At 49.8% G+C, this 23598-nt stretch overlaps 1 protein-coding gene across 2 annotated transcripts; it reads right to left on the bottom strand.

The window, feature by feature from the left end:
• Positions 1 to 90: 90 nt before the first annotated feature.
• Positions 91 to 22660, bottom strand: ADRB1 (adrenoceptor beta 1). Of its 2 annotated transcripts, XM_075107507.1 has the most exons (3): positions 21323 to 22660; positions 11592 to 11646; positions 91 to 1119 (listed from the first exon to the last, which is right to left on the bottom strand). In XM_075107507.1, the coding sequence occupies exons 1-3, from the start codon at positions 22601 to 22603 to the stop codon at positions 908 to 910; spliced, it is 1548 nt and encodes a 515-aa protein (XP_074963608.1). In that variant the 5' UTR covers positions 22604 to 22660; the 3' UTR covers positions 91 to 907. The 2 variants fall into 2 exon arrangements, with proteins under 2 accessions (XP_074963608.1, XP_074963609.1); XM_075107508.1 differs by lacking the exons at positions 91 to 1119; positions 11592 to 11646 and adding an exon at positions 11676 to 18427.
• Positions 22661 to 23598: the final 938 nt, after the last annotated feature.

Here is a 23598-nt window from a genome sequence, read left to right as displayed (position 1 = left end):
AAAGCAAATGCAGATCCACACAAAAATATAAACATCCCGGCTTAGACTGAAAAACAGTAAATAAAAATGTCTTGATCAGTTAGTAAAAGGCATTTTATTCACCCAGTACCCTTTATTAACATGACATGCTTCTGGGATATCTACTGATGAGCAGCATTTATTATTCATGCTTCACAGCTTCATCTGTATTTTAGACTTTAATATAAGCAAACATGATGCAAGCCCTGATAAGTGGGAGAGGGGAACCATATGCACAATACAAGATGTTCCCATCAAAATCTCAGTTCCTCTTAATGCAAACAGGACCTACAGGACACAGTGTTGCGAGGGCTCCAATACAAACATGCTATTCAGTGAGCACTCCTCAAATTGAGAAGGAGAGGTTACCTGCTGTTTTTAAACACAGCCCTCAGTTCCCATGCCCTTAGAAATGCCTGGATGACCGCTGGCCTCACCCTTGGACCGGGGAAGCAAGATGCAGCTGCAGGCTCATTTGAGGCTGTTTGTGGTGGGCCCCAGGCTGGACCCACTGCGCTGCCCTTGCCCCACGTGCAGGCAGCAACTCACCAAGGAGGCTCTTGGCAAAGACCTTTCAGTATGAGCCTCCAGGTAGGCTCAAACCACAGACAAGCCACTTCACACCCTGCCCTGCCCTCCTTCCCCTGCTAAAATGCCTCTTTGCCTGCAGCTTTGGGACCTATGGATCTGCAGGCGAGAAGGGAGGAGTAGCACCCAGTGTCATCAGGCTACAGAAAGCACCCAAGACCAAAAGATTAATTTTAATATCCCAGCTTTGAGCAAGCTTGGCCATTAGCTTCCGGAGGTCTTCATCGTTTATGCAGAGGAGGAAGCAGATGGAAATCACAGAATTCATTTGATCTGAAGAGATGTTCTGGAAAAACAAGTGTTAGGCCCCATTACTCAAGATTGCAGGCGCAGGGACAGGCCAGGCCATGCATGGCGTGCAAGCATGAGCACGCTGGATGCCGATCGTTGGCATCAGCTGAACCACATGCTTCCTCAAGTGAAAGGCCCAGGTCAGCTTTGCCCCAGTTGCAGTATGCCCCAGCTGGATGGACTGGTGGCAGGCAGGGAGCCTTCCCTTCCCCATGGTGGTACCTGGAGAGGATGGGTGAGATCAGAAGTAAACAAGGAGAAAAGGGAAAGAGGAGGATCTGGAAGGGCAGCTCTGGGCCTCTCCAGGGATGGAGATCCCACATGGGATCAGAGTTCCGTGGGAGATGCAAATCTCCTCTTACCACTGCCCCACAGACCACAGCCATGAGCTCAGCAGCTCGTGCTGCATTTAGCGTCATGGGTAGCAATGCAAGCCTCGCTTCTCACTTTGCATTGCACAGTGAGAGCAAAACCACAAGGTGACAGCTATGGTAACATCTATAACTACCTGACAGGCAGGGCTTTGCAGCACTCTGGGTTTTGTGCAGAGGTTGCCGGAGGTTGCAGCAGGCCATGCTGCATTCCCCACGCTTTGCAACTGCTCTTAAGAAATTTTGAGTTCAAGGATCACTGATTTTGAGCTCTGTTCCCCACACCGCAAATAGTGACCCTGGCAGCTTTTTAAAGGGGGTGTGCACAGGCCCTTTGGCTAAATCTGCTTGTAGGTGCTTACAGCCAGAAAGTCCATCTGGTCTTAGAGCTCACATTTAGGATGTTTGCAAAGGCAAATGCAGTGCAGCAGAGACACCAAATAGAACTGCAACCTACCTACCATGGCCAATAGGCCGCTCATTCGAGGCTGCCACCAAACTGGCAGCCAGAACTACTCCTGATATGCACTCACTCCTCTATAGATGATATTGACGGTTCAGAGCATGGTGCAGGGTGCAAAGAGGGTTAGCGAGCACAGGCAGCCTTTCAAGCTGTTCTAACCTGAGCACCTGACTCTCTCTCAAAGCAGAAGCATTTTGTAAAATGCAGCCACTACTTGAAATGACCCCATAGGCACTTTCAGATAGTCATCATCATAGTTATGAAGTATTTGAAGTTATTGGAACAAGTGCAGGATAAAAGCCTTTCCAGTTCCCCCCATCCCCAGCACCACTTTTGGATCCCATGATTTCTTCCTTGTTTAAAATGATTCAGCAGTAGACTCTCAGATAATCTCTGTCTGGTTAAAAATAGTTGCTTGCCTCATATGGCTTTAGCATGGTACTGTCAACTGTAAAATGTTCCACCTTCCAAAAAAGTAGAGTGAAAAATGAAAGTGAGCTTTCACACATCATTACTCTCCGCAGTTAGACCTCCAGAGCTCATTCCAAACCCATCAAAGGAGGAGAGGCGAGCTGGGAGGGCGGGCAAGAGAGATGCTCATGCCACTGACTGGTGCCCTGCAGGTCCTTGTGAAGCTTTGCCCCCTACACAAAAGCAGCCATCTGACGGTTCACTCATTTCCCGAAACAAAACACAAGCTTATTTTCAAGAAATGTGTGTCGGATTTCTGGAATGTAAGAAGAGCTTAGTCATCACAGCTGGATGTCTCCTGATGTCAGTTAGGGGAACGTGCTCCAGCAGGGAACCAGTATAGCCCAGTTAGCTGAGCCACATTCCACAGCCAACCCATAACACTGGGGCAGGAGAGCCCAAGAGCTTGCCAGCTATCTCACAGCTCTTGCGCTCTGTAGGCTTGCAGATCAGTAAGGGACTTGCACAGTGTGACCAGTTGGCCTGAACTGCATGTGTTTTTGGGGAAAAAAAGGTAATTTGATTGCAATAGTGGCCAAATGGAGAGGGGCAGAGCACAGGGGGGAAGGCTGAGCTACAGTTTGCCCCATGGCCCAAGGTCACAGGAAAGGGCCACTTGCAGTAAGCAGCCAAAGCGTTCATCGTGGCTTCTCCCATCTGTTGAGCAGCAAACAGCCTTGGACGTGTTCACCTGCTCCTAGTGACGAAGAACTTTGGAGAAGCCAGAGGAGATGCAGAAGTATCCATCACTTTTCACTATACACTTCACAGAATCAGAAGCTGGCTTTAGAGGCTGTATGACAAATTGCTGGTTAATACCCACATTAATTATTTTTTTCCCTAAGAATTTCATTTGCTGTGCATGCCAAGCTCTATTCCTCAAGGTGATATGCTAAATCCTGCTCCCTGGGCTACGGCAATCACCTATTGCTGGAATATGATCAAGCTGCAGATGGCAGCTGTGGGAACTGCAGGGACTCTGCACTGCTGAACACCACAGTCAAATCCTGGCCAGCATCAATGGGGCAGGACTGGACGACAGAGTCAGACCTCCCACAAAGACCTTACCAAGCCAAGTGCCGCAGCCTGTCCATGGGGTGCTCTCAGCACTCACCTCTGCCCCCAGACATCACTCTCTGGCACTGCTGCTGTGTTTATGAGGTCCTAGAGCCTACCTAGCACACCACCGTATCACCACATATTGACAACTCCATCATAAGCATTTGCTCTGGGTCACTCTTGACAAGACATGGGGTGAGCCTAGAAATTAGTTACTGCTACAGAGAAACGAATGCTTTGAAGGAGTGCGGAAGGAGTCCAATTTTTCTAGCTTTGGATGCCTACTCATGTGCCAGACCCCAGGAAATAGCTGTGTTTATGGGAAGGGACATTTCACAGGCCAACAATTTTAATGCGCACCAGGCCTTGGGCAATTTATCTTTCCATTTACAATATTATGTATTTTATATGATAAAGTTTGAAGTGTGGCTTTTGTGCATGAATGATACAGTTTCCATAATATTTTTTCATATGCAGAGACATTTTGTTTTGATCTCATGCAGCATTAGTCAACTCCTATTTGAAGCCACTGGAGTCCTTCCAGTGACCTTCCCAGAGCCTGGCTAACTGGACAGCTGAGGCCTGACACATTGTAGGTGCAAGCTAGCATGACCTGCTGAGGCTCAGGGCAGCTCAGAAGACGAGGTCAACACAAAAAAGCCTAGATCAAGAAATTATGCTGACAGCATTCAGTGTGCTTGGTGGAAAACAAAAGTCTCTGCCCCGGAAATGCACATGCTGCAGCACCATGAGCCACCCCTGGTCATGTTGGCAGCAGTGGGCATTCAGCCTCGCAAGATCCCCGGAGTCTGCCGATCCAAAGCAGGTACCAAGTCCCTTAATCTCAAGGCTGCAGGAGACAGGGTGAGCTACAGGACTCATTTAGCCAAGCTCCCTGAGTGGGACAAACGTGACCCTGGTTTGCCTGGATTACACAGGCCACATCCTGCACCCTCACAAAAGCAGCAGCCCTGTGGACCCCTCTTGCCTGCTTGGGAGTGCTGCCTGCACGATGATGCGCGACTGCACGGCAGAGCTGGGTGCTCTAGCACCACTTCCCATGAAGACCCCTAAGAGTGCAAGGGTGCTTCCCACGAAGACTCTCATGACACCCTCCCCCCCCCAAAAGTAGGATCCCAAGCCAATTCAGGCAGATGCCCATCCAGGATGCATGAGTTCTTCACCCTTCTTAAGGACTGCTGGAAAAGTAATTCTTTTTTTTGGTAGGAACAAGTTTTGATGGAGAAATACCAGGTTCTCCAGTTTGGTGAAACTCTGGCAATTTGCCTCAGCTCAGAAAGACGCCCCTGTTCTGCAGGGCCAGCAAGGAAGAGAGCACACCTAGACTCTGTAAAACACACATCAGACCCCAAACGAGCAACAATCAGGTCAGGCCCACAAAGCTACTCATTGAGCATCCTCACTGTTTACATGGCTGGCTTACATCTCAATAGATCTGTTACTGATGAAGAGCTAGTGAGAGGTGTTTGTGCCATGATGCTCAGCACGCATTTCTGCGGCTGCCCAGAAAGCAGTTGGTGCTGTCAGTAAATGGCATTGTGGAGAGGTTCAGAGCAGGGAGTCAATAAGAAAGGTCCAGCAGGTGGTAGCCTCTGCCTGGCTCTGCTGCCAGGTCTGGCAGGGACCTGGGACTGTCCTGCAGGATACAGGGCTGCAGCCCACGTCTGCATGAGTGGCTCCTCTAGTACCGGGCCTGCTAAAGAAATCGCACATGATTTGGAAATTAAGTAAAATATCTTGTGTTTATGAAACAATTCCTAAGTTTTAAAAAAGGGACTAATGGTGTTTGCACACAAGCTGGATAGACTCTTAACGTGGTGTGTGCTCTGTTGTGTCAACTCCTGCACCTGCATAAGATATTTTAAAAATTCCCCATGAAATAAGGGAGCCAAACAACTGAGTCTCATCAGCCCAGTCTTGGTGCTCTCACTAGAGCCACACTGAACATTTTTGCTAACAGAGCTGCAGGGTGCTATGTAAAATCTTTTCCCCAAAGAGCCTCTGTTCATGTCTGAAGACTGGTGAAAAGCATTGAGTAGAGCTGCAAGGAAGCTGGTGTCAGGGCAGCTGGGGTGCAGAGCCCTGCTCCAAGGGCTGATCGAGCACTCCCTGGGAAGAGGGGAGACCTTGGAGGGAGTCCAAGCCTTGCAGCGCTGCAGCCCACTGCCTGTGCAGTGCAGAAAGGGGAAAGCAGCATCCTCCATCCCCTCTTGGGCAAGGAGGAGACTTGGCCAAAGAAGAATGAAGTTGCATGAAGCATTTTCTTGTGCTTTCCCAAACTACCAGAATTACCAAATCTGCTTTTCACTGTGTGTTTTGGTTTTCTATGCCAGAAACTTTCTGGGACCCTTCTTAGCAACCTGGGTTCTCCTTTCTCTCATATCACTTGTAGAAGGTCTGCCTGGACCGTGTTTGTTTGTAGGACGACACCAGGATTCAGTCCATAAAAGGTTATTGACCTGGGAAGACAGAGTTTCTAGAATTTAAGGGCTGGGCAACTTCTTGGAAACTGCCTTATCAGCACAGCTACAAGCTGGAGCTTTAACAACCCTTCCTGAGCCGCACGTCTCTAGTTCCTATTTCTGCAGTTTGGTACTGGTCTCTGTACACGTATGTTTACTTTGCAATTTGTCATTTAACACAACTTTAGGCCAAGATTGCCACAAAACTGTGAAGCCAAGCTCAATTGCTTTGCTGTTACTGAAATTAGGTGTCAGCTAAATCCCGAAGCAAACCAGTCAAGGGGAGCAGATGTCTGTGCATAGACACTGCATAAAGGCTGGTGCCACAAACCTTAATGTTCTCCTTTGCTGGTGTAGAAGGGAATTGGCGGGGGCAGTGGTGCGGGGGGAGGTGTCAGGGGTCCTTAGCAGAAGAAAAAGGTGGTAAAACAGGAACAGAGGAGGCACTGACTTTGCATAGGAGTGTCACCAGGGCACACACTGGTCTCTAAGAGCAGTGGAGGGGGACTGAGAGGGAAAGGGTGAGTGCAGCACTCCAGGGATTTAATACAAAACCTGACAATATGTTAAAGTCTGCTGGAATCATGAGCCCACACTTACACAGGGACAGACTTGCTCTGAAGTTTCACGGGGTGGGGCTGGTTCACCGTAAACCCCAGGGGGGTCTGCAGCGCTTCAAGCTTTCCCCACCAGAGGGGACTCGGCAGCCCAGCTGGAGCTGCTGCCCCTCTTCTTCCTCCCTCTGCCAAGTGCCTTGGCTCAGCCCAGGTTGTGGGGCAATGCCACTAGCTGCTGCACAGCTGGGCAGTCTCCATCCCACTCACAGCTGCGGGACTGGGGGAGGCATCTTTCCAGGAGAGCTGTAGAGAGCATGGGCTTTGCATCTGGGATCCAGTCCTTGTCCCCGAGGGGCACGGCACAGACCTGAGCGAGGACTGCGGGCAGGAGCCGGCCAGTGAAGCCCTTTGGTGCCGACAGCTCACCCACTCACCCGCTGCCTGCACTGGGGCAGGCTGCTCAGCAAAGCCAGTGTCTGCCTTGGAAACAAATGTCCGTGCAGCCACGGACACGCAGCACCAGTAACTTCACTTCCTGAATCGCTGCTATGATAATCCTGTTTGCTCAGTCTTAGTGACTGAAGCAAACCATAACCAAGAAAAACAGCAGGATTATCCTCCATCACCTGTTCCCACTGAACGGATTATCATAGCTGGCCATGCTGGATGCCGTCCTGTAGATATTGCCATGAAAGCAGCCTGAGTGACAGGGCAACTCACCAGAAGAAGACCTCCCTCCCCTTCTGGATGCCCCTTTCCAGGCATATTCAGCCCAGCAGCTGGAGGCTCTTCACAGATGGAGGCCAGTCCATGCGGATACAAGCAACAGTGTTTCACGTCTCCAGCACACAGACTTGCTCTCCAAATAGCATCCTCTCTTGTTTGACTGTCTAATGAGGAGGCGGTGTGAGAAGTATGGGCTGCAAGCTGCAGGGCTCAGAAGATAGGCAACAGCTTTAAAGCATTTTAAAACTAGGTGTTTTTCCTGCTCATCGTTCCTTGTACTTTTGCTGTTCAAGCACAGGATCTGACCCCCTCACCTCACACCACGTAAGGGCTCTGTTGTACTGCATTTGCATCCACAATACAATGGTAGCTGATGTAAGAGCTATTTTACTGCAGAATGAAAATGTCTAATTGCATAAAAACAGGTCTTCCTTAGAGCTGCTTACATAGGAAAGCAGGAAAACCAGAGAAGGACCAGAGAAATTTTGTAGGGACTCAGCTCGGCAATGGATGAGTAGCTCAGGCAACAGAGATGCAACCCTTCCATAGATGGAGGACGTCTGTTTAACCTCACCTTACAGACACGAAATCTGCCCTACTGTGCTCTCTTGGCTTTCTTTTGGGATTGCCTCAATATCAAGGTTAGCTCAACTGCCATGAAGTTGCCACCAGGCTTTGCAGGAGTGCCCCGGGGGCTTGTTCTGCCATCAGTCTTGAAGCCTGAGAAAGAGCCTTTGGAAGAGAGGAGGGATGCTCTGGGGGAAGGAGGTGGCCACTGACTTCACACTGTCAGGCATGATATAAGTGAGCGTTTGAGTGTAAAAGAAGTCCTGTGTGCCACTGTAGCCTCAGGGACAGGTCCTTCTGGTCCTGGGCTATTGCACAAATGTGGAATTCCCTGAAGCAATGCTAACGTACTGCTGTCATCATGCTGCAGTGGTGTCATACAGGCCTGGGAGCTCGGGCTGTGACCAGGCACATTTGCTCCCATCATGCCAGCACCAGATCAAGTGTCCTGAGCACCTTCAAGGCAGGTAAGTTCTAGTGCCTCATGGAGCTGCAAGGAGGGCATTAAGTCTCTGAATGGTGCAAGGGGTTACTGCGACTGCTGCAAGGGCTCTGTGACACGAGCTAACTCCTCTCTCCATCATTGTCCTCAAGAGCATCCTCCTATCCCTTAAGCAGAGGCCTTGGTGAATGAGTTACTGCAGTCACAGATGTTTTTTATATAACGGAATGTAACATTAAACTAAACACCGGATCATGGAGACAAACAAGGAAAAAAAAAATCAGGGGAATAATCCTTAGCTTGTAATGAATTTTGCAAAATATTGTCAAAATTAGGTTTTATTGGAACAAAAATGTATTTATCATATCTGCCAACACTGAAAAATTATTTTTAAATTAAAACTTTATTTTAAATCCTGATGATGACCTAGAAGTGGCATAATATTTATAAATAGCTTATCCTACACCACAGTATAAAAAGTAAATTTATCCTGTTGTTATTGAGTCAAATACATTGTTATATATGAGATGGGAATTAGTTTTACCCTTCTGACTATCAAAACGGAGAAAAAAATTAAATCCATGGGGAGGAGAGCAGCAACAGCCATGGGTCAGATTCTCCTGTGATAAAGGACCATAGGAAAATGGTCCCCATTGGAAAAGGCCACCCTGATGCTGAAGCTTATCAGATCCAGGCCGAGACCAGGCAGTACCAAGCAGCAGAGATCTCTGATCCCCACTGATGTGCCCAGGATTTCAACATCTGATGTGCTTAAAAGCTGTTCGCAAGCCCTGAGCCAGCCAGGCCCCCATTTTAACTCAGTTATGCTGTGGACGGGTGGCTCTTTCCAAAGTCTTCACCCTGTTGTTTTTGGCCACAGCTTTGAGAGGACAGCAGGACTGCAAATGACTTCTTGTGCCAGTTCAGCTTCAAAGCAAGAAATGTCCTGTGGCCCTGATACCAAGTACAGCACACTGCAAAGACTTTTCTGACAAGGCTGAATACCACATTATATAAATTTGGTGTAGGACTAACTATGCAGCTGTTTTACCTGGCCAGGAACCTCCGTACGGCCAATGATGCTGGTGCCCTTCCTGTGCAGTTGCCGTGCTCCCCGTGCATCCCAGTGGCTCAGGTGCCGTGCTTGAGCCCACCCGGGTTTTTAGGGGTGCTATCTGAGATCTCAAGCAGCCCGACTGCAGTGGTGAGGGTGCCTCTGCCGGAGGGGGCCAGTGGCTGTCAGGGGGCACGGGCTGACATCCCCTCCTCCCCAGCCCAACAGCTGGGATTTAGGGGACCTCTTCCAAAACCTTCTTTTTGCCAGAGAGGGGATCAGAAACATTCTCCTTGGATATTTCAGTCTTTGAACCTCAGCTAGAGGAGACTGCATTCCTTTATCTGGGCTTCATTAATATCCCATAAACAAAGACAAATGTTCTCCTTTCTTGGGACCAAGCAGAGTCAGTGCGCTCTGCTCTGGTCGTGGCTGTGGCCATAGCCCAGATGGCTACATACGTGGGGGATGGAGACACTGGGCTGCAATACAGCAGCTCAAATGCAGCCCGTCAGGATGCTGGCCCAGGCCTGCCACTCCTGCGTGCAATGCAGAGACTGTCACTGAAGTGGCAGGGAGTGAAGGAGGTGACCACAGATAATGCCGTGAAGCCAACCAGAGAGAGGAGATGAGAAGCTGGTGGGCAGAGCTGAGCCCCGGGTGGCAGGAGGCTCCAAGCAGCAGCGGCCGAGAGCCAAGTGGTGACATGGGGAGATAAGGTTCTTGATAGATGGACCTCAGAATGTTTGAAGGTTTTTGCTCTATTTGGATAAGCAGTCAAATATTCACACAGATAAGCTTCAGAAATGCATGTGATCTGAAGCCCTTTGTATCTTAAAAAACAAGGCTGGAAATAGAATAAGACAATTCCTCTGGGGTTTCAGTGGCTCCTGGGCTTTCCTTCACCAGCACCAGGCTCTCCAGACCTACCCATGCAAACAAACCAACAGTCAGGACAGCTCTGACAGCCAGACCCTCCCTGAACCTCAGGCATTCAACTGTGCCTAAGTACGAACCTTATTCACAGCTCGGAGGATGGGAGGGATGGTCCCTTGCTTGGTCGCTCCCTGGACTTTGTGATCTTAGTCCATGCAGCTGCTGTCGGTGGTTTAAAACATTGTTAAGGAAACACCCTCACTAGCATTTGTGTGTATCTTAACATATCCATTGGCACAGAGTTTATATAATGTTGCCTGGCGCCTCTTTACCAGTAGAGTTATACCTACATGGAGCATCTCATTGTGTGCAAAGATCTGCAATAACCTGCTGATGAACGGTTGCTGGTGGCACGTCCAGAGAGCAGCATAGACGATCTTGGCAGACTCCTGCCCTCCTCGTGCACCACGCTCAGACGTAGATGAGGGCTGCAGGCAGCACTGAAAAGGGCCAGCAATTATCCTGCAACTTTAAATTGCAGTGCTTGAGTGGAGTGCTTTTGGAGAGTGCATCATTTCCTTGGAAATAATTTATAACATTGTACTTTACTCCAGTGAGTTTCCTTGTACCATAAGTTGTTTAAACAATTTCTTACTATGCGCTTCCCATTCGGACATAAAACAGACCAGAAAGCCTGAGGCACCAAGGCTGGTAGGAAAACGGAAATCCTGCTCCGACCATCCTAGTGGGCAGAGAGCAGCTCCTGGCTCTGGGCAGGCACTGGCAGACTAGCGAGTGTTTGGGGCAGGAAGGGGCAGGCAAGACCAGCAGAGGTTTCTGGCTTTGCGGAAAGCCTTCACACGACGTGAACACCTTTCAGGGTCACCTCTGAACAAATATGACTCCCGGTCAGTTATGCAAGGTTTCTGTCTGAGCATCTCCCCACTTTGGGATGCCTTAGGGAGGACCCAGGTCAAAACCCCAAGGGCAGAGCAGCAGACGGCTTTCAGCAAGCCAGGGGAGTCCAGCCCATCTAGGGTCAACTCATCGCTTCCTTTTCCCCTGTGTCCCTCCCAAGGCTTCACAACTTGCTATTTATATGTTTGCCCTAATGAGTGCCCCCATCCTCCCCCCAGCTTTAACCTCTTCCTTGCCAAGTGGTGTTTGGAGTTTACATGAGAAAGTTGTTTATGTTGAATAGCTTTGTAATAGTTTCCTCCTACACCACCTCCCTTCCTTCCCCAATAAAAAGCCCTATGGCGCGCTTGGCAAAGCCAGTAAACAAAGGAGGGGTTTGGAGACCCAACCAGTTTTTGGTAAACCCAGTGGGGAAATAATGTCTCTCTTGAAGGACGTTAACGCCTGAGCTCATAATAGTAGGAAACTAGTGTCCACCCTAAGTAAGGAATTCCCTACTTGCAGCTACCTAGCATAAAATACAGACGTACACACAACAGGCCACAAGTCATCCTTGGATGTAGAGGGTGAACCTTGCCTGTTTTCCTCACCAGTCAGGATGGTGTTGATGGTAGCAAACTGATGTTTTCTAGGCTCCAAATACTTGAAGTTGTGACAAGGAGTCAGGGAAAGGAGAACACAAAAAGGCAGCTGTGTTTTGAACTCACCTAAACTGATGAACAGAAGCAGAAGGCAATGAAAATCCATTAGCCTGACTGTTTCCTGCAGAGGAAAAACAGGCACACAAAATCCAATTCATTATTCTCTTTCTTATTTAATGCTAAGTAAGTCATTGAACTTTACTACTTGATCTATCCATTTTCTTTAGTAGTAGGGCTGCAGGAAATCTTTCTCTTCTCAAAGGGGGTTTCAAGTTTCTCACTGATATCATGTAAAAAATACTTGGAATGTATGAGTAAAAAATAACTGCATTTCAAAGGGAGCTTGAGCCATGCAGATAATGATAATTTTTCTCTTCTGAAGTGCAGAAGCAGAGAGTGGAAGTCCCTGGGAGCTCGGAGCACCATTGTTCTTCTTCCAGGCCGTTATCTGGAGACAGGCCCTGCGATAGACTCTGCTGAGGCCATCGAACGGATTATCTGCTCAGAGTGCTAATGGCATGCATTTGACAACATCAACCATTTAATTTATGAGGTGACTTGTAACACAAAGGCAAAGAAATCCATACCATGCAAAAGCCCAAGTACACCCGGTGCAATTAAAAAGCATCTGATCAAAGCCCAGCCTGCTCTACAACACAACTTTCTCAATTATGGCTATGTAGAAACGTTCCACCTTCTTAAAAGGCATCTTAGCAGATTTTGTACAGTGACAGCAGCATTATATAATGAGAAATACATTAATGGAAGCTCTCCAGCACTGAAATTATTCCAGCCTTTTTATCACTGCATTCTTTGCTCCCACATGAGCGAAGCACACAGGAATAAAAGCGGTTAAACATCATCCACCAGAAGACATGCATGATGGGGATTACTCACAAGTCACTAGCAGCTCAATGGTGCCTGTCAGTGTTGGGATCCACACAAAGACATTGTGCAAACAGAGCTGCTCTTCCTGGGGAATTATTTTTCCACTGCCTGTGGCTCGTTGCCATGTCACCTCTTGCAGCTGGGGACAGCTTAGTGCTGTCACCCGGTACCTGAGGTGCTCTTTCAGCTCCCCTGGTCCAGATCTTTGCCAAAAGTTGAGGAGTCTGTCCCATGCTCTTCACTGTGGTATAGTTACACAGCGGGTAATCAGACTTCAATCATGTTTTTCTACTATTGCACAAATATTTGTACCAAACTAAGATTTTTTTTCCACTTTTCACATGCAGCAAGAAGTTTAATAGCTTCTGAATATATTATTCAGGGCAGACCCTGAAGGGAGGGAAAGTTTAGGTGGCAAGTCCTGCTTTTCCAGCGCAGGTCAGGCAAAACGACAGGCCAGAGGGCGCTGGTCTGGGTCTCAGCTTCTGCAGCATCACTGCCAGACAGAAGGTTTGTGATCACAGCAATGGCTCCAAATCAGGGCTGCTAACAAAACATGATCTCAGCCCCATCGCTCTGCATGTTCCCAGGCCCTTCGTGCCATTACCAGTCTTCATGCACCCATGTGGATCAGCTGAGACAAACCTTTCCTGAAAGGGCTGGTTTTCACCCAGAGGAGCCCATTCCCCATGCGGTTACGCAGGCAGCAGAGCCAGTCCGGGCAGCAGGACATGCAGTGGAGGGGGGAGTGTGAGCACCAGCTCTGGCTTGGATGGGCTGATGCTCAGAACTGCAGATGTGTTCACCTCATTGCCAGCTAGCTAGGAACCAACGGGCACTGAAACAGGAACAAAACATCTCCCGGGGATGCTCTCGACGTGTTTTAGAGCAGCATTACAATACCTGTTGTTACTGGCAATTACTGCAGCAGCAGCTGCCTTGCACTGAATATTATGTAAAAGCTCCGAAAAGCTTAAGTATTTGACACGAGCTGATTCATGAGCAGATTGGATGCTCCTGTGTCAGAACTGGGATTTCGGGCGCAGCCTGGGCACACTGGTGTTACGGCTGTCCTAGTCTGGCGATGGGAACCCACCAGGGTACCAGCGATGCTTCAGTCAGGAGGAGGGGTGTGAACAACAGGTCCTCCCATCATCCCTGCTGTCCTACCGCAGCGAGGGTAGCTGCCTGCCAGGGAATGCATCCTACACCGCGCTTCATGTCGTAAGCGAGCTAATTGAGATTTTATTTGACGGCTCCCAAGCGAGTATTTAGGGGAAGAACAGACAAACAAAACATCCCTCACCGAAGGCGGGCTCTGTGAGCTGACAAGCTGTTAAACAATGGGAGCTTTGTGGGACATCTCCCAGTTTACCTGCTGCAGTCCAAGAGGAAGGGCTCCTCCCTCCGCAGCACAATGGTGGGTTGGCAAGCCTCAAGGCGGGACACAGGCTGGCACACACCTTCGTGTCGCAGGACACCTCTGGGGGTCCCCTCTGATGCTCGGGCAGGTAGAGGGGGGTCACATTATGTACCCAAATGGGAGCAGAGGGAGGGTGGCTGCAGGCACTGTGAGCTGTCCCTGGGGGTGGCCGGGGTGGATAGCACAGGGTGCCAGAGGCATCTGTAATTCTCACTGGACCAGTCAATGAAGGGCTCTTCATCCGCACGTGGAAACTTTAACCCTGAACATTGTTCTCCCTTCCCCTCTAGGAAATCCTGCCAGGGACTCATCTCAATTCCTTCTTCTTAACAAGTGCTCTTTAAATTTTGGCCACAAATCACTGTTTAAATTTTACCACCTGGAAAATCTTTTGTCATGAGCTGTTGTGTTGTCCCTGAAATTCTTCCTTACAGTGGCAGGGTATTCTGCAGTCCCTCTTAGAGGAAGGGCAGCTGGCAGCCTCTGAGGGGGCTGCAGCACTCACCTGACCCTGCAAAATGACTTGTTGGTAGCTGAAATATTTATATACCCAGCAGCTGCTTAGATTTTGAACTTCTTAGTGGCTCTGATTGCCTCTTCGGTGTATACACTTAAATCTGCCTTTCAAAGCATTGTGTCAATGAGCTCAAGACCAATTATCAAAACAATTTTGGTAGGAAGACGTCTCAATATTGTGGCTTAGAGAGAGACTGGGCCAGGCATGCAATGGTACATCCCTGCCTAGAGACGCACAACAGTGGCTAATGGCTGGAGCACCGAACCAGTAGAAAATCCTCATTTAATCTCATTAAGGACAACCCGATTCAGTGCATTACACAGGATCAGAAAGGAAAGGAACACCATTATGTTTGAGATGCACTGCTAACCATGGCAATGGCAAAAGTCTGGGTAAGCTTCTGTTTTCTCCTCCAGGTTGTGGACCTGGAGGTCAGGACTCATTTCCTATTTGTTTGGTGCTTTCTCATCTTGGTGCTGCTGGTATTAGTAACTCTGAGCATCAGCCCTGGAAGGAATGGGTACGACCAAACCCAGACACTGCCCAGTGTCTGGTACCATTCACATCTGGATGCAGCAGCAGCTGGGGCACAGCTGAAAAACCCGTGCTGCTGGGTGCTAAGGCTGAGCAAGCAAACGCTGCCATGAAAAACCTGGGACCCAAGTGGGTGGGAAGACAAAATGGCAGTTTGCAAAGCAAACTTGCATGCCAAGCTGCCGGTTTTTTGTGAACCAGGAAGGTGATCACCAGTTTACAGAACAAACCCAAACACTCTCTCATTTCCAGCTCGGTGGGCCTGATTCTGTCGCTGGTGCTTGCAGGACAGAGCGATGACTCAGGGGAGCGGCGCGGTTGGCAGCTTGCACCAGCATGCCTGGCTCAGCCAAGGCAGCACAGGCACACCCTGCAGCACTCACGCATCTGCCCTGCAGCGGTGCCAGCCCCAGGGTGCCATGGGGCACCTCCTGTCGGGGCACCAAGTGAGAAGGCAACAGCTTTGGGCTGGGGGAAGGCTTCAGGTCCTGCAAAACTCAGCATGAACTGGAGTCCCTTGGAGGGGAAGGGGAGATGCAGGGAGGGAGGCACACTTCCCAGGAGCCATGGACGGGCACAGAGCTGTGCAGCTTTATGTTGGCTGAGAAGCTGCTCAGGTGTGCTTTAGTCTGCTGCTGTTATCCCAAAAGAGTAAGAAAAACTTTTAGGGATGTTTGGGGCATGTTTCAGCTGCCAGTCCCTTGCTGGCATGGTCCTATGTGGAAAGTGTCTTACCTCTCACACTTCTGAACCTGCAGTGCATCTGCCTGGTGCAACCCTACCAAAAGTGGTTAGATTTCCCAGTAAAAGACAACACCAGTAGTTTGTATGGCAAATGATGCCCTGTTTTTTTGTCGTTTGCAATGACAACCCTGGGTTTTCTTGCCAGCATCACCTTTTTTATCCTTTTCCCATCTCGGTCACTTTTATTGAGCGCAGTTTGACAGCCTGAAGTTTCTGAATTGCACAAATAAATCACCTGCTGTTACCACGGCTGCTCCTTGCAGATGGGCAGGCATCTCAAATAAAAAGCATATCCATTTCTTCTGTGAGACAATTATCACAAATATTGTTGATCTTACATTATATGCCATAGTTTATACAAACAGAAAGACTCCTTACTTCCTCCCGGGGCATTCAGGAATTTGGCAGGCTCTGAAAGCAAGTCAGTGGTGTGGTGCACAGGCTAACACCCCTCAGGGGGGGCGTGCTTAGTGCTATTGCAGGACATCATATTAGTGCGTTTGACATGATCAAACAGAAAGTTCCAGCTGTACAATGATGAAATTTTAGGACGAAAAGTGAAATGTTAAGAAGTGTGTAGGTCTCTGTGAATTTGCTTCTTTTCGCTAGTCGATGTGGCAGTAACAGAACTATTTTTAGGTATAATCCTTCAACCAGAACATGACTTCTCCTTTCTGATTAGTACAAAGCTGGCTGCTAGTCAAAGGATAATTATTTCCCAACACATCACCTAACACACACCAGCAAACAAAACACTCATTATTTGAGCTATCCAGCGTTAACTGTTCAGCAGTTAACATTTTCTTGACAGCTTTGAATAGGACTAATTGCTCCAGCTTCATTAGCAGAGGTCATTTACTACTGGTAACAATACTTTTCTGGAGATACTCTCTGGTATAAGATTAGATTATCAGGTCAAATTCTGCTCCCAGTGGCAACGATGCCTGACCGCATTTGGCCTCAAGAAAGTCTGCTCTTTCAGTTCATAGCTGTACAATTTCCAGCCCTGCAGCTGATACATTACATAAAGGAAGTAAGTGCACTCCACCGGACGGGAAATTACAATAAATTAGGAAAGTGTGCAGCACAAGGAAGGTTTGCAAAATAGCCACTTAAAAGTTATTAATAAAACATCAACTGCAGATAGGGTTTAGGGAAAAAAAAAAAGCTGATAAAGAAGTTGTCCTTATACTTGAAAACACGTGCGTACCCAAAAGGGAAAGCAGCGCTCGCAGAAATGGTGCGTGCTGTATCACAAACACACGGCTGATGCTGTCAAACGCTTTGTGTGCCATGGGCACACATGCGTTCAGATCACAATTCTAAGCCATATTTTTTACACATAGTTTCATTTGTTCATCGGTAACTGCTTGGAGCTATAGTCAGTTGATGCCGAGGGTCATGGTCTCAAAGTGCAGTGAATGTTCAGGAGTGCTTCTGTGCAGCTCTCACCGGTGGGGAGGTACTTCTGCAGGCACTGTGATAGCCCACTGTGTGTATCAAACATCCATAACTTTCCTGAACACACAGAAAACTGAAGCCAGGCTTTCCACCCGACATATTCCCATCTAAGCGCGTGGAGAGATGCAGCCTGCTTTTCAGAAGTGCTGAGCAAACACTGCTTAGAGTGCAGCTGGCGCCTTTGAGAATCAGGCATCTTGCACGTGGACGTCTCAGGCACCCTCACCAAATAATTTTCTCCAAGTGGATTTCTGTTTTACCTGTGTCTCCCTTTGCTGCAGGCCTGTACCTCTTTGCTGTTATTTCCTGCCCACGTCCGTGTGCAGCCACATGCCTCCCACCTATACTTTCTGACTTGCAGCTCCAGTTGCTAATCCATGTCTGGTTTTCATCAGAAAAAAATATTCATCATGAGTGACTCATTGCCTCCGGAGTATTTCAGCTGCCCCGTAACACTTCTCAGAGTATCCTCCTTCTCCACGGAGAACAGCCTGTTCTGAGCGCGATCCACGGCAGACTGCTCGCCAGCAGCCTCCCCTTCCTCACACACGTGCATGCCATATGTCCTGCTCTGTCCACAATGTTACTGTGCCACTGTCTTTTTTTACACCGTGCAAGACAGAGCAGTATCCGCCATGCACGCTGCCAGGTGGATTATCTTAGCTGTCTGCGAAGGGACTCAATGTGCCAGCCCCCAGACTCTTCCAGCAGGCCCTTGACTGGCCAAAGTGTACAAATCCTGACTGCTCTGCTCACACAGCTGGCCCTACTGAGGCCAGCGGGAAAAACTCATCCTACCTTTCACCTTCTCCATGCCATTACACTTGTGCAGGGGAAGCAGGACCCCGCACAGCTATTCGGCAGGAGAAGCCAAGCAAGTTCTGGCCATAAATTTCCCACCTAAGGACCCTGTTGAGCCAAAACTTTCATTACTTTTTACAGTTTAAGGACACGAGTGTTCGGATGATTAAAATTAAGTATGTGAACTGATTTATGAGGCAAAGAACCAAGTCCACCAGACTGTCCCGCCTGCACAGTGCCCACGCAGCCAGCAGGCACTGCTCTTCTCCGCGGTCCAGCACCCTGCTGAGGATAAAGGGCTCAACAGCCACTTCAGCTCCCAGCCAGGCTCTGGGGCCAGATCCTGCCCTACCCTACCTAGCAGGCAGAGACCCGGTCCTGCCCTCGCTTGCTGCGATCCCAGCATGCAGGAGGCGGACAGCAGCGCTGCCTCCCCATCCCGTCCCGACCCCGCCATGCGCAGCCAACACCTCGCCGCAGTCGCTGGCGTCAGATGTCGCCGTTCCATGCACCCTTTTGGTCCTGGTGCCTTTGCTGGAATCACAGACAAAACCAGATTAAAAAAAAATAAAAATCAGTGGCAGAGCCTGCTTCACTTAGCACCTGATCTGGTGTCACCCCAGCATTTTAATGAGCCCACTTCCTATTATTAAGGGAGACACCATTAACTGCAGCTCACGTTGAACCCCAATAACATCAATTGAAAAGTAGTATTTACTTCCCTGGTCCCCTTATTTTGTCCTTGCATAAAAAGCGTAGCTTCTTTTTTTTTCTTTCCTGAAAAGACACTATTAGAAATTGCAAAGGAGAAATGCCTTAATTTTTAAAACAAAAAAATGAACAAAGGTTTCCAAAACAAACTCTTGGCCAGCACCCTAAAGAACTTGCTTTGGGAAGTGCTCTTCCTGGGAGCTGATTTCTAATTTGACTATACTTCTGAGGTTAATAAAGCTAAAAATGGCTTCACTTTTATTCTGCACTGCTTTTTTTTGCTCCATCTGCCATCTATTCATTGCAGTAATGAAAAACTTTATGCAACCACAAGGACACAGCACACCTTCGTAAAGCAATAAAGGATGACAATTTTTGGACCAAGGGCTAAAATCTGCAGCCTGTCTGTTCACAGAATGTCCATATTTGGATCAGTTGACAATATAACACGCAGTTATCATAACCTGGACCCCAAGGAATATGTGACTATCGGCAGCAGACTGCTGCAAAGTAAGCCACACTGCACATGACCATTAGCTTTACGGTCTACAAACCATAGTGTTTTATTTCACTAGTAGTTTTATTTCACGCAATGACAACAGAAGACGTTTCTCCTGATTTCGGCGGTGTTTAAGTCTGTCCCAGGGTCCAACCCTGCTCCAGCAATGTCCTAGCCATTCCCTCAGAGGTTAACTCCTTTCTTACAGGAGGAGGGAACCAAAGACTGGACTTCACCAACCGGCTCCCCAGCTGCCATCTCCCCTTAGAGGGCACGAGCCTCCTCCGGCTGTTTTTTGGGCAGGGCTCTCCCCTAGTCTCCCTGCTCAGCACCTGGACCTGGTCCTGCCGAGCACACACCACCCACCTCGCTCGGGCAGGACCAGGCCCACCGTCAGCACGAGGTGGATTTACTTGTGGGGTGGTGTGTACCACATAAGGAGATTTCTTTCTACTCAAGACCATTTTTAGCTTTGAAATTAAGCATCCTCTGTAATCTTAAATATTCTGGTCTCCTGACTCCCAGACGTGTACTCCTAACAAAAAAAAAAAAAATTCCAGAAAGGAATAGTTACAGAGAACGAGTGTATTCATTATCAGACTGGAAACACCTTGTCTTTAGCCATTAATTTTAAGGGAAGTCAGCAGACCTCGGTGCAACAGGAGCACAACCTTACTGGGTTTCAAACACATTTTTTACAATACTGTGTCAGGAAAAGCCATTAGATAGAGTTGTATTGGTAATCTGAGCCATCTTTGGAGAAAAACAAATGCTGTTCTTCCCATTATAGGTAAGTATTGTTTCAAAACCTATAGAGACACGCTTGCTTGTGCTGCAATGGTATTTATTGCACATAGACCAATTACTTACACAGTAGTAAATTGCACCAGAGTATAAATATGTTATAAAACACACACAGAGAGGAAAATGGAAATGACACACAAGTGCTAAAATAACAGCAGATTCACGTGGGCACTTGGAAATAAAAATAATAAAGTTCCTTAAGATATTTTAATTTATAATATGGATATATTTACAGTACCTTCATAAAATAATATAAAAAAGTCACTCTCTCAATAAAACTATAACAGATCAGACAAAACCAGAAATCAGGTTCAGGGCCAGTGTTATTCAAACCTCCGTTTCATTTTTAATTTGCATGTGTGTATGTGTGTGCAAGTAACATCTTCAAATAACTTTACAACTCTCAACACTGTGCAAAAAACAGCTTTGTCGCCATTTTTAAAAGATGTGCAGTAATTTTTTGTTGTTGCCAGGATTTTTTTACCCCTGTTCATCTGTAACTACAATGAACAAGCTGCAGAAGGTTCCTCGCCCGCCCCCCCCCCGCCCCCCCATTTTCATAAAATAGTATTAGTGGTATGTAAATATGCTGTTTAATATAAACATGGTCCATTTATTCCCCTGTACAATATGCACAGTTTGAGGTAGAAGTTTCTCAGCCTGACTGCTATTGTCTGGCTAAAGGAGATAAGCACAATAACTCATTGCTTGCTGATGTACAAGGAAAAAGCACAAGAGCGTGGGTTGGTTTTTTTTTTCCCTTTCAAAATATACCTGTGCTCCTCATTACTCATTTTCTTCTCCATTGCTACTCTGTGAGGAGCCGAGCTACTCCGAGCTTGAAACTCATCTTGGCCGTGGGTCTGTACTCTCTCCCTGGAGCACCTGCAGCACGGACCCTGCGCCTCCGCAAAAACCACTCGGTGCCGTGCATGAGGGAAAGAAACCCAGGGCGTCCGAGAGCCCCGGGCGAGGCGGGGGACGGCTGGGACCCTGGCTGCAGCCGAACTCGGCACCCAAACACTAGCGCTTCCACGCTCTGGTTCGACCACCAGCACGGTCCTGGGACAACTCACCCGAGCAAAGGGTTCTGCCGCAGCCCCTTCTGAAAGCACTCCTCCTAAATACAAGCTGGCTATCTTTGGGCTGAGCTGTTTATTTTCTTTGTTCTCCGGTCAGTGGGTTTCCTGTTTGCTGCAGTTTCGGATGAGGTATGCTGTACACGAGTTCACCTGCTTCTACTCCTAAGTAAACACCCGCTCTCTCCCCGCTAAGACAGGGATCAGGTTTGCTTGGCATTAGCCTTACCACCAGGCAGCTGCCGGGGATTTCTCTGCTCCTGTGAGTCTCCCTGCCTGACTTTCCCCCTGCTCCGGGTCCGACACGGTCTCCCCCGCCCCCCCCCCCCGCTATACCTTGGACTCCAAATCGGATGTTTTGCTATTTCTCTCCTCCAGGCTGGACTCGCTGCCACCCCGCGTGCCCCCGTTGCAGTCAGACCACGTCCCTCCCAGGCTGTGCTCGGGGGAGCCCACGGTGCTGATGAAGCCCCCGGGCAGCCGGGCCAGCTCCCCGCCGCTGGCATGCAACTGCCGATCGGCTTTCCGGGGGCAGCAGAGCAGCCTCTTGAAGGCCTTACGGAAGTCAGGGCTGCGGCAGTAGATGATGGGGTTGAAAGCGGAGTTGGCGTAGCCCAGCCAGTTGAAGAAAACGAAGAGCCAGTCTGGCACCAGGTCCCTGTTGAAGACGTTGACGATGTTCACCAGGAAGAAAGGGAGCCAGCAGAGGGTGAACACCCCCATGATGATGCCCAAAGTCTTGAGGGCTTTCTGCTCCTTCATGGCCATGATACGGGAAGTCTTCCGCTTGCTGGCTCGGCCGTTGCCGAGGATGGGCTGGTGGTGAGGGTGAGGGGGCGGGGGCGGCTGCGGCTGCTCATGGCTGCCGTAGAACCGGCCCTCGCACCTATCGATCTTCCTGATCTGCTCCTTGGCTTCTCTGTACACCCGGAGGTACACAAAGATCATGATGATGAGGGGGATGTAGAAAGAAATGATGGACGAGGCAATGGCGTAAGCCCTGTTGGTGACGAAGTCACAACAGCCCGGGTCCTGGTAGCACTCCAGTGCCTGGGGGTCCTCGTCCCGCCACCAGTGCATCATGATGGGCAAGAAGGAGACCAGAGCAGAGATGGCCCAGACGGTGCAGATGATGCCCTTGGCCCGACGCTTGGTCATGAGGCTCTGGTAGCGGAAAGGCGAGGTGATGGCCAGGTAGCGGTCGATGGCGATGACACACAAGGTCTCGATGCTGGCCGTCACGCAGAGCACGTCCAGGGAGGTCCAGCACTCGCAGAGGAAGGATCCCCAGAGCCAGGTGCCGCGCACCACCAGCGTGGCCCCGAAGGGCACGACCAGCAGCCCCATCACCAGGTCTGCACAGGCCAACGAGGTGATGAAGAGGTTGGTGAGGGTCTGCAGCCTCTGCGTGCGCCCGATGGCCGCGATCACCAGCACGTTACCGGCCACGATGAGCAGCACCACCAGTGCCATCAGCAGGCTCATGCCCACAGCCCACTGCTGCGACAGCACCTCGGTGGGCAGCTGCCTGCTCCCGGGCGGCGCCGCCGTCACGCCACCGACGGCCACGGTGCGGTTTTGGGGGCCGCAGTCGGGCGGCACCCACCCATCGCCCATGGCTGTGCGGGGCGCTCCCGCCGCTGCCGCCGCCGCCGCCCCGGAGCTGCCGCATGGCCCCGCGCTGCCCGCCCGCCCCGCCCCGCCCCGCGTCACAGCCCGCCGCCAATCGGCATCGAGGGGGCGGGGCCGCCCCGCCCCGCCCTGCCCCGCCCTGCCTGCACCGTGCGCTGCCTGCACCCCTGTCTCTGCGCTGCCTGCGGCTTGCCTGCACCCCGCCCACATCCCCCGCGCACAGATCCGGCCCCGGGCCACCCACCCTGCCGCACCCGGGCCCGGGGGGGCGGGTCTGTGCGCAGGGGATGTGGGCAGGGTGGGCTCCTGCCCGCAGGGACCACCACCCCCCCCAGGGACCCCGTGGCCGGGGACCCCATGTACAAAGTTCTGGCTCAAGAGAAGATGCCACCAGCTCCGTGCAGGGGCTTCAGCTGCGGCTTGTCCCATGAGTCGCCCCATCACAAGCCCTCCTTGCTCTGAGGCTTCCCTGGCCCTGCCAGACCGAGCCACTGCAGGGCTGGGAGGTAGAAGTCCCAGCTCCCGTTTCTGGCTTTCATCTCTTGCATCGGACGGGTCTCTCTGGACTTTTAAAAATGCAGCCAGTAGCTTTTACCCAGTCTGGTCAAAGCGCACTAAATCTAGGGACTGACTGTTAGTTGTTAATGAGCAATAAAGCACATGAAGCATCCCGGGGCCATAATGTCCAGATAACAGACTCAGAGCAAATCCCTGCCCGGCTCCCATCCACTTCCATGAAACCGGCTGCTAGGAACCAGCTGGGCTGGATTTTCATTTGCATGCTCAGCTCACTATTCGGCTCCGAAGCTGGAAGATTACTCTTGGGTGCATTTAACTGTTTTACTCCTCTTTTAAACCTCTTAAAATAATGGGAAACAGCTGTTGGGTAATGAGAGCAAGGACCCCCCTCTCTCTTATTTTTCATCATCAGCATGTCTTGCAGCAGCACCAAACATTCCCCACAGTAGTCTGGGAGCAAC

The sequence above is a fragment of the Phalacrocorax aristotelis genome, chromosome 12 (genome assembly GCF_949628215.1).
Source record: "Phalacrocorax aristotelis chromosome 12, bGulAri2.1, whole genome shotgun sequence".
In the NCBI taxonomy this organism is placed as follows: domain Eukaryota; kingdom Metazoa; phylum Chordata; class Aves; order Suliformes; family Phalacrocoracidae; genus Phalacrocorax; species Phalacrocorax aristotelis.
This window is presented reverse-complemented; position numbering and strand designations above follow the sequence as displayed.